Genomic DNA, 13587 nt, shown 5'->3' with positions numbered 1-13587 from the left:
AATTAAATCTGCTAAATTAGAGTGTGAAAATCAGCGGTGCATGCATGGTTAGTCAAAGAAGGGTATTAGGATACAAGTGTCAGAAGATAGGGACACTATTACTTATATACTGTAAATATATAAAATATTTTTAAAGGAACCCAAAGCACAATGAATCAGGCAAACTCTTAAGTCGATACAAAGCTTAGGGAAAGTCATTTAAGTAATGAATGACCTTAGCAATGGGTTTGTTAAGAGACTAGGTGATGTAGTGTGAAATGTCAAGGAGAAACATACAGTTTTTCGATTTTAAAGCCATGAAAAGACATCACATACCATTCATACTGGCTGAAAGTTTTAAGATCATAGGATAATAAATGTTTACAAGCTGGGCAAGCAAGGTTCAGAGTGGCCATATATGGTTTTATGTACTTCACCAGTATGTGTTAAAACCCGTGGGCAACAGTAAAAGCCAAAAGAAAACAGAGTGTATCAAACTCTTATATGTGAATTCTGTACTGCATCAAGAAGCACAACATCAGCCTCATGCTCCCATAGAGAAACAGAAGGTAAACAGAAAAGGTAGTTTTGTGAGCACAGCGAGTGAGGAAGTGGAACAGCTAGGGTTGAGTGAGATGGAGAAAGGTCACACAAGTTGCTGGCCCTGAATTACAACGCGGCTGTAACCAAAGCCTGAACTAGAGCTATCAGTACTAGATTGGATGAGGAAGGAGGATTATGGAAAGCCAGTGATGAGGTTATGTGAGGGCTACGGAAAAATTAGTATATTTCACCTGCAGATTTTTAGAAATGGATTTCTAGTAGATATGATTCTTTTTCAAGGAAAGGCTGCTGCCAGAATAAGACAAGTAACACCACAGCATGGGTGTTTTTTCCCGCCGATGCACTGACAACACTACCAGGGGGATGATCTTTGGTCAAACCTGACACCGTTTTAGAGCTTTTAGTGACCCTGTATTGAGTGGCAATAGTGAGTGCTTTGGTATTTTAAGAGATTCAGGCATAAATAGGCATAAAGCTATGAGACTGCTGATGTAGCAGGTAAACAAGCAAAGTGAGATGAGGTGGATTTGAAATGATGGTGTAGAGTGGAGTGGTGTATGGGAAAAAGCAACAAGGACGTGGAAGTTGGAGATGGAGAGTATAGCAAATGCCATTTTTTTTTTAGCAGGGGACACTTTGTTGGTAAGTGATAAGGTGATGAAGACAAAAAAGACAGGGGTAATGTTTTAAAGGCAACATGGAGTTTAGTTGAGATTGAAAGGCATAAATGACGGTAATTGCAAAGATGATTACTCATGCTTAAAATATAGGTTATGTTTGAAGAGAACAGAGACCATCATTTTTTATATGACCAAAATATGTGAACAACTACATCCATTACTGTGATTGCTGAACATCTTATTCCAAAACGATGGGCATTGATAGGGCTGGACTGCATTAAACTGTAAATAAAGATGGATGTAGTCTCTGTGATGTCACCCATAAGTTTCTGAAGACCAGTTTTGAAGCTCAGAGTGGGCTGCTCTGCTGTTGCCATTTTGTTGTGACTCTGTCCAGCTCCCCACTAATTGGGAAATGGGCAAAGAGGTGGGGGTGTGCGTGGAGCAGAGACTTCGGTTCATACCCACCGTCAACTGTGCATAACTTTAAGCCTTAATACAATTCAAACGGTTGAGTAGGATAAAAATTCACCCCCCATACAGTTTTAGCTATAGAGACTAAGACAGTTTTTTGTAACTGGCTGTTAGCATGTTTATGTCTGCTGTAAAGTTGGGGATTTTAACATGGGAGTGTATGGGGATTGAGTGGATTGGAGCCAGCCTCAAGCTGCCATTCAAAGAACCGCAGTTTTTAGCACTTTTTACCTACGAATCGTTGGCACACAAATGTATCATAAACTGTATTTTAAAGGGCTTTAATGCATGACCAGACTGACTGAATGAATAGACTTTTACTGTTTTTTAAAATTCTGAAGATTTACTTTTTTCATTTTCATACTCTTATCATTCCACTATCCAGAGATTTTTGGTTCTGAACCACAGCATCTGACACCAGAAACGGGGAGGACAGGGTGGGAGGGATGGGTCAGCCTAGTAAGAGATATGATTAGGCCAGCCCTGTGTCATTATAGAAAATGAACCATTGGGCTTCATGGTCTGGTCATGGGTAATATTTTTTTAATAAATTTGATTTTAGTGACCTCAAGGTGCATCAGCCCACCGGGAAAATGCCTGGTATGCCAGATTACCAGTGCAGCCCTGGGCATTAATATGCTGTTATAACAGCCTCCATTCTTTAGGGAATTTCTTTCCACAAGATTTGGAGCCTAGCTGCAGGGATTTGCTCCCATGCAGCCACAGGAGCATTAGTGAAGTTAAGCACTGTTGTTGGATCATATGGCCTGAGATGTAATCTGCGTTTATTCATTCTAAAGGATGGTGCTGCGTTGAGAGCTCTGTGCAGGCCGCACTATAAGAATATTTGGATTTTGATTGGATTTGATTTATTTGATATTTATTTATTCAATTTTCCTACATGGTGATCTAAACACTATCTAAAAGTGAATTTTATTGTATTTCTAAGTGACCTGACAGTAGTCAACTTTAAATATATACTGAGCCTAAAACTAAAATCAGCCTGTAAAATACAGTCACCAGAAAAAATACAGAGGATATCATATGCCATTTAGTTCCTTCAATGGTAGGTTTAATTGGGAAAACCATGTCTTTATTTTCCATGTCCACATACTTTTGGTTATATATGCTGTGGTGTCTACAACAATAAAAGACTGGATTCTTACGCTCTGGATGGGAGGCCTAAAGTGTAAAGAGGAAATGTGTAGTATCCATTACAAACAGCTTGAGGCAGTAATGTACCAATGAGGGTATAGACTGCTGCAAAGACACACGAACAAGAAAAGTTAGTTTTTTTTTATTTTTTATTAAACTACCGCTCCCTGGATTTAGCCTTACAGGAACAACTTCCTTGGCTGTGTAAACAACGGATTAAATCTCTTTGGCTGGGATTAGCAGCCCTATATCTCAGATATGGCCCTTATAATGGCCTCAACTTTTATTTGATTGGCGGCCCTTATTGTGGACACTACAGTCTTGAAGCAATGTGTGCCTGAAAGGTTAAACTGAGGGCTAAAATAGACGGTGTCGTTTCCTCTGACTTCAGTCTTCTTTCTTTTGACTCATGTTATTGGCATTACCAGACAGAGACAGAGAAAACGTGGACTGTGCGCTTTACCATCTTTGCCTGATGCTTAATTTAACCGTGTTGACAGTTAGTTAGCATTAGTTAATACAAAAATCAAAGTTGAAAAGATATACCTCTAAAATGACGGAACAGTCTTCGTTGTTACTGCGTAAACAACTAGCAGGTAAGTTAGCAAGCTAACTGATGGTCCTAAACTTATAGCTTAAACTATTGTATATCATATGGTATTTTGTTATGTATGCGAAAGTAACATCTGCGGTTCTTTTGCCTGTTGTTGTAATTGGTTAACCTGCGTTTTTTTACGTACAGATAACAGTGACAACAAAGTTGAAAGGCACGTGTATAGATAGCGTGCCAGACAGCTGTTAGCCGAGATGTCACTGTAAGCATAGCTGCTATTGCTCAATAACTACTGAAGGTAGCTTTTTAAAAATTACCACACTGTGGATGTGCTTGTTTTTCCTCGGTGTACCAGACATCACCATTACTTGTCTTGTCAATAGTTTGCTTCCAGCGTCCGAGTAGTTTTGAAGGATTTATATCCCATGACGATATGACATTTAATAATTGTAAGAGTTAGCCTACATCTGACTAATTGTATCCTAAATTTAAGAGCTCAACAAGAACCCAGTGGAAGGCTTTTCTGCGGGTCTTGTAGATGATGATGACATCTATCAGTGGGAGGTGGTCGTCATCGGACCTCAAGACACGTTATTGTGAGTGAAATTATGCATCAAATAATATACAGTAACTTGTGATGATATGTGAGTTGCCCAGCTCCTGAGTGTACAAGCTAACACTAGCCTTTTTCTCATTTGCAGTGAAGGAGGTTTCTTCAAAGCCACCTTAACCTTTCCCCGTGACTATCCTTTGAGGCCTCCCAAGATGAAGTTCGTCACAGAAATCTGGCATCCAAATGGTGAGAACAAATTTCCCAGGTATCACTAATTAATCTGTGTCAACCAAAGTAATACTAAATAAATATTTTCTGCAGTCATTAAAAAAGAAAATGGACATATTTATGCACATATTTTCAAAGAGTTGAAAATGGCTATAACAATCACTTCAAAATTGATTCTCCATTGCAAAAGAAGTTTACATTATTTTCAAATTTATAAATCAGGCTCTGTTTGGTATCTTAAAATAAGTAATCATTTATTTTATAACTCAATCAGAAATAGGGCATTTTAATAAAAGAAAAGTACATTAGTGTGCACTTAGTTACATGAGATAACTTCCTTGACAAGATTTTGAGAATCTCTCAGCTGGCTGCACCATATGGTGTACTAGGTTTGACCTTTCCCATTTCATAATAAATGTGAAGCTGTAGCACAATATTTGATCTTGTGCTGAAGTGGGAACTTGTTAGAAATCTTTGTGTAAACTTGTTTTCTCCTAGTGGCAAAAAATGGCGATGTTTGCATCTCTATCCTGCACGAACCCGGCGAGGACAAGTATGGCTATGAAAAGCCTGAGGAGCGCTGGCTGCCGATCCATACAGTGGAGACCATAATGATCAGTGTTATATCCATGTTGGCAGACCCCAATGGAGACTCTCCTGCAAATGTGGATGCAGCTGTAAGTGCCTACTCAGGTTGTGGTTAGTTTGCAGACTCTCTTTCCAGTGATACATGTGCACGAGTCTTAATTCGAGCCTGAGTCTTGTTTAGTGTCTTTATTAAACAGAGTTAAACTGTAGAGCCACAGGGAACAATGGGAAACATTTCTTCTAATCTATATATAAATATGAAGAAGGATGCAAATTAGTGATCTACAGGTGAAAAAAAAAACATCAAATGACTGTTAGAAGGCACCACTCAGTTTAGTCTAGGTCTTTTAATGGAAATCCAAACAAGTGGGCAGAGTGACGTGGGTCCCTGCAAGGGCAAATCACTGCCTGTCAAGGCCAAGCAGAGCTTTGGTTGGGTTAAAATGGCTTATCTCTTTATTCAGAGGTTCTGCCTGGAGACAGAAAAAGGTGATAGTTCAAACTCATGTTTGAAGCGAAGTAAATATCAATCGGTCAGAAGTGCTTAGAATTTTTTGTGTAAAATGTGTGGCCAAGAAATAGAAAGAAATAAAGCACAAGTGGAAGGGTTGCACTAACATAGTTGTTGATTTGAGTTTTTGTATCTGCCATACCCTGCAGAAAGAGTGGAGGGAAGATCCTACAGGAGTTTTTAAGAAAAAGGTGGCCCGATGTGTGCGGAGGAGTCAAGAGATGGCTTTTGACTAAAGCCTCACTCCAGTCATCAACACCGTAAGTACAACCACCTGTCAGGATTCATCATGGTGTAGTTTGGACTTGAAATGATTGAAATCTGAGAAGTTACTGTTCATTGCATTTAGGTCATTAGGTCTTTCCTTGTAAAACCATATAAGTAATCCTGCTGTAGTTTTACATGAATTCAATTTATTGAGAACTAACCTGAGATGTACGTTTTTGTTTTAGGTTGGAACTGCGCAGGGGATTTGATAACTGGTTACACAAAGAAGAAAGACATTTATAAACCCATGAATTCTTTAGTACCATCAGCTGTGCTTTTTTGAGCAGTCACATATTTCTCTACTAATTTTTGTCTTGGAGTTTGAGAGTTGTTATTTATGAATATTGTTGAATGGTAGTGGCGGCCATGCTGCCAAAACTTCCCATTTTACTTTTCAATTTTTCATCCTCAGATGAACAAGTCTTCCCTTTCAAGCATCAGTATTTCACTCACAGGAAGATGCAGTATACAGGCTCTCTGTTATGTGCATACTTTCTGGGAAGAAATATCCCTTCTGATAAACGCACCATTTCCAAACTTAGTTTACTTTATATGTACCTATTTATTTAGACTGAGACTATTTTAAGATGCATATCGTCTGTTTTGGAGGCTTTTCTTTTTATTCAACCTGCCACACTGAGCCATCCAGTCTATTGTTTAATAATCGATTATGCAGTTTTGGAGTGTCATTAAAGAGATGGAGATACAGACACTGGCTTTCCTTTCCTGCACTTTTCTAGGAGTTCTGCAGAGAAAGTGTTTCTTCTTTCCCTGAGGGGGAAACTTATCATCCAGCGCTGCCTTAACTTTGACTGCCAAGGAAGGAAACCTGTTTTCAAAAAGGACTGCATCTGAAGGCTTGTGTTGGAGTCAGAAAAAAATAACTATTGTCAGCAAACCAAAGAGAACACACCAATAAATATTTTTTGTAATGAACATGCAACATTTTTACCTATGTAAATATAAACTACTTGTCCTAGTCATTGCACATGTTCAGAGGAAAAGCATCCATCTTTCCTATGGGAGAGGTAGCGCTGTCCTAGTTCAGTAGCACTTCAAATACCACCCATAAAGTGATCTCCTAATCAAGTGGCTCATCAGGGTTGAACAGTAGTGATAACATTTTTTATGCTGAGTAAGGACATCATTTGAGTAGTGGGTATACAGTTGTACCCACTTTTGAGGTCAGTGAATGTTAGATTGTGAAACAAGTAATAAAGCTCAATGTGGAAATTGTTGGCTGATCTGGTAAAATGTTTGTACCTCTCTAATCTACAACTCGGTCTTCACTCTTAAGTTGATGTATGAGCATCTCACTGGAAAACAACTTCTCTCAGAGCTACAGTTAAAGATATCAGTATGTGTTTGTAAGTTTAAAGTGCAAGAACAAAACACAGTCCCATCTTTCTTCCCAATCTCCATGATTGCTTTATTGAATTAAGCACCAGCTCAATTTGATCAACATCCAGACACATAAAGACATATCTTTGAACTCAAAGAGTATAAAATCATTTTTTTAGCAACACAAAAGCAGATCCCTCCCACCCCACCCAACCCACCCCCAAGAAAATCCATCCATGTTGCAGGTGTACAACAGAAACTGAGGGTCCTGAGTTGCTCACTGTCCAGGAGCTGACAGACTTTTGTTCATGAACTGCTTCTTGACAAAGCACACCCACCACTGAAAGAAAAAAACATTGTTAAGAAATGTCTCTGAAGCTGTTGCACTCAAACTACCTGTGGCAAGAATTTAAAAAAATCTAACTTGGGACCACACGGCCCATTAGTCACAACAGGATACAAATTGTTTTAGTGCAGATATAATACTAGAACTTCTACTCAATGTGTTGATACATAGTATATTCAGGGTTTAGTTTGAACAGCAGTTAAATGTTGAATCTTGTGAAGCAGCTATAGCTCAATTTTCTCTAATTTCCTCTTCTCAAACAAGTAAACCTTGTTTTATATTACAACTTAAACCACAGAGGATGCAGTTAACTCAGTAATTACATTCTGAACAAAGGAAACGTCGACCAGTGCACATTGTTTTTTTTCTGAAACAGGTCAGAATTGTGCTTTGTGCCTGTAAAGCTGTAGTGTTATTTTGGAGATGCTTGGCTCACCTTGCTGGGTTTGTCTGTCTGGGGGTCAAACACACGTTCACATAGCCTTAAGCCAGTCTCCTGACGGATCTGCTGGAGGTATGCTCTCATAGTCTCTGAAAAAGGTTGCGGCATGCATCAGTATTATAACAACCACTTACATCATCACAGTGTTTACCGGTTGACAGTATTTTATAAGGAGAGTCACACCTTGCATAATATGTCACGAGTGGGAAATGGGACATTAGGGACTGCTTAAATTGTTGACCCATAACCCTAATATATTCTTAATTTTCCAGCAAAAAAGAAGCCAGTAAGACGCTGACATACAGTCAAGCATGAAACAGCACTTCCAGCCTGAGATCCTTAAAGCTGATAGGGCCTTGGTTGGCATTACTATTTTTGGCTTGATATTACTCAGTTAGGAATTAGCTGAAACATAAGAAGGGTACAAGGTAACTGGCGCTAATTCAGAGTACAGGGTAGTGAAACAACATAAATGGACCTCACTGATTCACTGCTAACAATCAGTAGAAATAAGGTGAAGTGTCCAAATTAGCAAGACTCACACTTTATTTTGTTTTGTTTTCTGCAGGCCAACACATATTAGACCTTGTTGAAAGCGCTTGTTCTTACCTTCCTCCTGCTTGTTTGTAGGTTTGACGTACATAGCATTAAGAGGGAAGCCAGGTTCTCCAGGAATGGGGAAGTTAGTGATGCCCAGAGTGTACATCTCCTTCTCTCCCTGGCTCCTGGAGCTGCACTGTAATGAGCCACACATATGCCGATGCAGAGGGTGAGATCACTAAATAAACTTTAGCTCATCTGTTTGACTAATATCCTTTAAAATAGACCTTTAAGCTGCTAATTCCTTCTCCTTGCATGCAAGGAAAAGCAATTTAGTCTACTTATCTTTTAATGGCTCCCTAAAAAACATCTGGTGAGCCCTTTGAGGATCCTCAGCCTTTGGTTGATTTGTTGTTACACATATTAGGATTTGCATGAAGCCAGTATAAAGTGCAAACATCCACCTCTGCAACCTCTATACATCAACCAATATACACCTTACCTTCTGTAGCCTTTTTAGGCATTCAGAAATGTAGAGTGTGACATAGATCAGCGTCCTGTCAGCCTCATTCTGAAAGAAACAAATACACTCACGTTACTTATTTTGATTAGGACATCTCTAGTCAGGTCTGAATTGTAAAAGGTTGCATAGTTTAAATCTCAAGCAACTATGCAGTGCTGAGGGGAATGAGAAGAAGCAAGCTGGGGCATGTGGAGGAACGAAGTGCACAGCTGCTTCTCAACACAAAGAGAGATGGGGAAGAGAAAAAACTCACAGGAACAAGAACACTAGTGAGGTACATGCTTGCTCCTCATGCTCGTATTTTAGCTGTTAAAAACTTTAAACACTTTTTTTTCTTCTTTTTGTTTAATTTGGCTCAGTTCAATGATTACAGGCAACTACGTTTAGTCATATGCGATGAGGGATAAAGGCAAGTTGCCATCAAAAGTGACAGTAAATTCCTTACCTTGATTTCATAGTTCTTAAAGAAAACATTGGCTTTGAAGTAGTAGATAGCCTCATCAATGATGTCTGAGTCTATGCCTGAAATGAAAACCAATATATATATAAATAAATGCAAGACTCTCAAGTCAAGACATAATGAAGTCATCAATCTAAGTGTTGTGAAACTACGTTTATCAAGACAAAGTTATTTCCTGTTTTGGTCACCACATATCTTTTTTTATGTGGCCCTATATTTAATTTGTCATCTAAAAGGCAGTTGAGAAACCACTCCAAGTGGCCAAACCCCATTTCTTATGTATAATATTATACAATTATAATGCTCAGTTTTTAATAACTTGAAATGTGGCATATTCTGGTTATTTTGCTATGTTGGAAATTTATCAAATCATAACACCACTATATGATACGTAAGCAATGCTAATGTAAATTATTACATTCATAGATAACATGTACAATAATCCAAAATTTCTAAAAAATCTTCACAAACAGCTTTACAAACAGAAAATCTGTAAACTTAGTGTCACAGGAAATTAAAGAAGTTAAACTTCAGGATGCACTCTTCAGGCCATATATGGAAGTGAAGCAAAAGCATGTATCAGGAACTGAGCAACGTGTCATAATAAGGAATGAAATCTGCACAAACTTGACCAAAGTAATTAAGTAAGCAGTTAAAAACTAAACATAACGTATGTGTTTCTGTTGTCAGTGTGGGTCGGCTCCAGTTCGGGCTTGTAAAAATCACCGTAAAGCCTTACCGTCTCCTCTGGCTGGTCCCTTGAACTGAGTTTTGATGGGGAGCAGAGCCATGTTCCCCACCAGCCTGGTCTCAGGAACCATCAGGTTTGAGTGATACGCCTTAAAAATTGAGGAAAAAAGTTGCTGTCATGTACATTTTTTACTGGGAACATTTCTATCAGATAGCATCAGTGGCATCTCTGCTTTCGCACCTCTACTTTAACATCTATGCTATCACCATGCAAGACCGCATATTTTATGGATGCGAAACTAAGAAGCATTAGCAGCTTAGTTACAAAGGCGAATTTATTAGTTCTAACAGTTCCAGCATCATTAAATTGCGAGCAATTGCTAATGTGGCTAACCAACTATGCTAACGAGACTCGCCATCAGAGCTAGCGTTAAGTCGGAGGGCCTTGTGTCACCAACTGGAGTTTCTGTGTAGGTATTATTTGCTCTGAAGCCCACAATAAACGCTTCAGTTTGTCAATTGTCATGCAATTTTTACTCACCGGCATGTTGAGTGATAAATAAATCAGTCCAACTGCTCAGCGAGAGAAAAATAGTAGCACCACAGGACCCTGCTTCCGCCTGTCCCACCCTTCAGCTTTACAGGAAGTAGCTACATGTCATGTTGCGCAGTGACCACACGAGGGCGCTAACACAAAACACAGACTGTATACACAAAGCACACGCACTATTTCTTCACAACTGCAGGCAGGTAGTACATTTTGTACAATATTTTATTTAAAAATATAAATGTATTTAATAACACCTCTTTAAACTTAAGCATTGTCCTAAAATAATCAAAAGAGAATAGATTTAAATTACAAATTTCTTGAGTCATCAAAGTGGCTCACAAAAACAAAACATTCTAAACATATGACACTGGGTATTCATGATCTTCAGAGTGAGTCTTTCCCCTCCCATTCTCACTGTCCTTGAAGTCACATGCAATTCTCCACTTGGCCTTGATATAATATGTCTTGTTTTTTCATCAGCCTCCAATTCGTTTTTCATCTCATGTAAAGTCTTTTTCGTAGCATCTCTGGAGTCACATTACTCTTCAGCTGTCCACTTTGCCTTGAAAAATCTCGTCGTAATTTAGGTTAGCGGGCTCCTCCTCAACCTCCTGTAGAAAAGGAAAAGATGCAATGTAATTACACCGTGTTGTTAAATTATATGTTGTGTTTAGTTTTTGTTTCTTTCCTCACCTTTGGCTCCTTGAATTCCAGATCCTCTCCATACTGTATAGAGAAGTCGATGTGTTGTAGTACTATGTTAATACCTTCCTCATCTGTGCGGTCAAAAGGCAAGAATCTCACCATGCTGTAGTCATCAATCTAGACACAGGCAGAGAGACTGTCTATTAAAACAAAATCTGAATTCTGATTCAAAATTAAATGCAGTATCAAATTAGTGGCCTCACTTACCAGACCACAGATGGCTTTAGTCAGCTTCTTGAACTTTGTGCTTTTGATAGTATCAGAATTATCTTCCATCATTGAGTACATATCTGGGTCCAGATACCTAGTGAAAAAGAAAGCAAACCATGAGGAGTGCTGTTTCCAGATGAAAAGGCTATTTCATGTGCATTCACTGTCTATAATAAGAGAACTTCAAACCCTACACAATTCAATTTCGAGACACGTCTTAACTTTCCATTACTTGGTCCTTAGTACTAACATTAAAGGGAATCATTGCTGCAGGTTTCATATAAACTGAACAAACATAACATATTTGTACTGTTATACTGTACTCATATGAAACTTACTTTTCAATTTCCTTCTTGGCTTTGGGACTGAGCAGGTCCATTTTGGTCATTATGTTTACTTGAGGAATCTCTAATGACACCATGGCACTGAGGGCAGCCATGACTCCTGAGATGAACTGCAGTGAGGGAAGATGTGCAACTTCAGGCTTACTGTCATTGCTACATTAAGTGCAGTCTATTGCAGAAGTGAGGTGTGTTTACAAAGACAAACATGGTAACTCAAATAAACAGATGAAAGTATTGGGGAGATTACCTTAAATGACTCCACCATGAACTGAGAGTCAACCAGAAAGACACCGCACACCCGAAACTCCCACTGCTGGAGCTGCTCCACCAGCTGCCTCATTACAGGGAGGTGCGTATAAAGTTCAATTTGACCTGCAAAATCAAGCCACTTGTCAAAACTGCACCACACTTTGTGTTGACAGAACAGATGCCCTCCCATCTCAGCACCCCTTAAGTCTCTCCCCTTCACCTCCTCACACCAGGTCAGCACAAAGTTTGTAAACCCCTTCAGCATGCCTCCATTTACCTGGGCAGTCAAACAATATGTAGTCATCTTCTACATGACCCAGACTTTCTTCCAGCCAGTCAAAGTTGTTGGCGAAGTACTCCATGCAGAAGACCAGGCCTCCGTTAGGGCCGAATCTGAGAGAATCGTCTTCCATCACGTCATCCACCTGGATGAGCTCACGGATGTCTGAGGACACAGAAACAATGAGGTTGACATGTGGGTCATGTAGATCTAAACATTTATCTTACTAACATTTTATCCCTCTCCCCTCTAGCCATAGAAACATTTTCAGAAAGAATTGCTTTCTTTTTAGCTGCACTCTAGCAAATACCATTACATAGGCACATTCCTCAATCTCATTTGTGATTATACAACTTATTTTCTTAGTTTAGTGTGCTGTTATACTGTATGGGAACTAACTATTCTACCTATCCATCTACCTATCTATTAACAGCAAATCACATTTCAGTGCTTCAGTGTTTTCAAAGTAAATCTAAAGCACCATTTATATACATACGCATGCAATGACAGAAACTATATAAATCTCTTTTTATTACTTATTTAATGGGCTAAACATTTAATACCCCTCTGTTGTGGATTATATACAGCTAACTCTAACAGTGTAATTAACTGTAACTATCCTTTTGCAAAGAAACAACAGGCTATATTCACCTGCCATAACAGGGTAGTCAAAGTGTTCAGCAGCTGGGTCCAGATTGACCACCTGAACTGAGCGGTTTAGGGCTTCTGAATGCTGGACCAGTGTGGAGCAGTAGGTACTCTGGAAAAAATAAAATATTGAGCTTCAGCAATAATTAAATGAAAGGAAGATGATTGAACTCAGTCTATGTGTAATACAAGACAGCCTCATGCCTTAGCATAGCGCGTTAGCCGAATAGCATTAACAAGACATTTCAGTAAGTTTAGGTGAATGTCTGATGACGTACCTTCCCGCTGCCCGCCGGGCCCATCACTAGCTGTGCATAACGAGGCATTTCGCCTCAATTAAAAAGTGTTGTGGTAAATGTAGGTGTCTTTATTCACTGGCTGTAGCTAACTATATTTTGTAAACGGATGCCCCAGTACTTCTTCGTAATGTAAAAGACATTCACACCAGTTGTAAGTTCTACTCACTACTACTGCCTGGTGGTCAGAGTGGGAAGTAAAATGAAGCACACAGGAAAAGAGGATTGATAGGCGTGTCTCATGCTCTGACTCAGCTGCTGCTTTGATAGCTGTGAGGGGGGAATTAAAAGTCAATTCTATTAATGAGATGTTCACTTGTTTTGTTTGGAGCAGGGAAGATTATTTGTTTTAAGAAAAAAGAAACAGTTACAACTTCTAACCAAAAAGGCTACCCAGGAATAACTGCAGGGATGTATTTAATAAGTAGGATAAGTCCGCTTATATTAAAATATTAAACTGGTTTATGCACA

The 13587-nt window shown here is 39.1% G+C and overlaps 3 protein-coding genes across 4 annotated transcripts; 1 reads left to right on the top strand and 2 right to left on the bottom strand.

The window, feature by feature from the left end:
• The first annotated feature begins 3017 nt into the window (after positions 1 to 3017).
• On the top strand, positions 3018 to 6728 carry ube2g1b (ubiquitin-conjugating enzyme E2G 1b (UBC7 homolog, yeast)). Of its 2 annotated transcripts, none has more exons than XM_056403630.1 (6): positions 3018 to 3388; positions 3839 to 3941; positions 4047 to 4144; positions 4625 to 4803; positions 5375 to 5485; positions 6233 to 6728. In XM_056403630.1, exons 1-5 carry the CDS (start codon positions 3346 to 3348, stop codon positions 5459 to 5461), a joined length of 510 nt encoding a protein of 169 aa, XP_056259605.1. In that variant the 5' UTR covers positions 3018 to 3345; the 3' UTR covers positions 5462 to 5485; positions 6233 to 6728. The 2 variants fall into 2 exon arrangements, with proteins under 2 accessions (XP_056259605.1, XP_056259604.1); XM_056403629.1 differs by having other exon boundaries at positions 3026 to 3388; positions 5678 to 6728.
• A 168-nt stretch (positions 6729 to 6896) lies between these two features.
• On the bottom strand, positions 6897 to 10508 carry arpc3 (actin related protein 2/3 complex, subunit 3). Its single transcript, XM_056403628.1, has 7 exons — positions 10376 to 10508; positions 9884 to 9983; positions 9130 to 9206; positions 8664 to 8732; positions 8231 to 8357; positions 7616 to 7710; positions 6897 to 7173 (listed from the first exon to the last, which is right to left on the bottom strand). Exons 1-7 carry the CDS (start codon positions 10379 to 10381, stop codon positions 7111 to 7113), a joined length of 537 nt encoding a protein of 178 aa, XP_056259603.1. The 5' UTR covers positions 10382 to 10508; the 3' UTR covers positions 6897 to 7110.
• Positions 10509 to 10588: 80 nt separating this feature from the next.
• Positions 10589 to 13278, bottom strand: gpn3 (GPN-loop GTPase 3). The gene is made up of 8 exons (XM_056403625.1): positions 13099 to 13278; positions 12824 to 12932; positions 12170 to 12337; positions 11891 to 12015; positions 11638 to 11753; positions 11297 to 11393; positions 11078 to 11206; positions 10589 to 10995 (listed from the first exon to the last, which is right to left on the bottom strand). Exons 1-8 carry the CDS (start codon positions 13144 to 13146, stop codon positions 10930 to 10932), a joined length of 858 nt encoding a protein of 285 aa, XP_056259600.1. The 5' UTR covers positions 13147 to 13278; the 3' UTR covers positions 10589 to 10929.
• Between the last annotated feature and the right edge of the window lie 309 nt (positions 13279 to 13587).

Source organism: Seriola aureovittata, chromosome 18 (genome assembly GCF_021018895.1).
Source record: "Seriola aureovittata isolate HTS-2021-v1 ecotype China chromosome 18, ASM2101889v1, whole genome shotgun sequence".
Taxonomy (NCBI): Eukaryota; Metazoa; Chordata; class Actinopteri; order Carangiformes; family Carangidae; genus Seriola; species Seriola aureovittata.
This window is presented reverse-complemented; position numbering and strand designations above follow the sequence as displayed.

Excerpts from the sequence above, each read along its gene's own strand:
- gpn3 (XM_056403625.1), bottom strand. The coding sequence starts at position 13,146 with ATGCCTCGTTATGCACAGCTAGTGATGGGCCCGGCGGGCAGCGGGAAG. Across the intron at positions 11,394-11,637 it reads GCCAAGAAGGAAATTGAAAA|GTATCTGGACCCAGATATGT; the intron begins GTAAGTTTCATA and ends CTTTTTCACTAG. Across the intron at positions 11,207-11,296 it reads CTAAAGCCATCTGTGGTCTG|ATTGATGACTACAGCATGGT; the intron begins GTAAGTGAGGCC and ends GCCTGTGTCTAG.
- arpc3 (XM_056403628.1), bottom strand. Across the intron at positions 8,358-8,663 it reads GCCTAAAAAGGCTACAGAAG|TGCAGCTCCAGGAGCCAGGG; the intron begins GTAAGGTGTATA and ends GGCTCATTACAG. Across the intron at positions 7,711-8,230 it reads TACAAACAAGCAGGAGGAAG|AGACTATGAGAGCATACCTC; the intron begins GTAAGAACAAGC and ends AACCTTTTTCAG.
- ube2g1b (XM_056403630.1), top strand. The coding sequence starts at position 3,346 with ATGACGGAACAGTCTTCGTTGTTACTGCGTAAACAACTAGCAG. Across the intron at positions 3,389-3,838 it reads ACTGCGTAAACAACTAGCAG|AGCTCAACAAGAACCCAGTG; the intron begins GTAAGTTAGCAA and ends CCTAAATTTAAG. Across the intron at positions 3,942-4,046 it reads GGACCTCAAGACACGTTATT|TGAAGGAGGTTTCTTCAAAG; the intron begins GTGAGTGAAATT and ends TCTCATTTGCAG.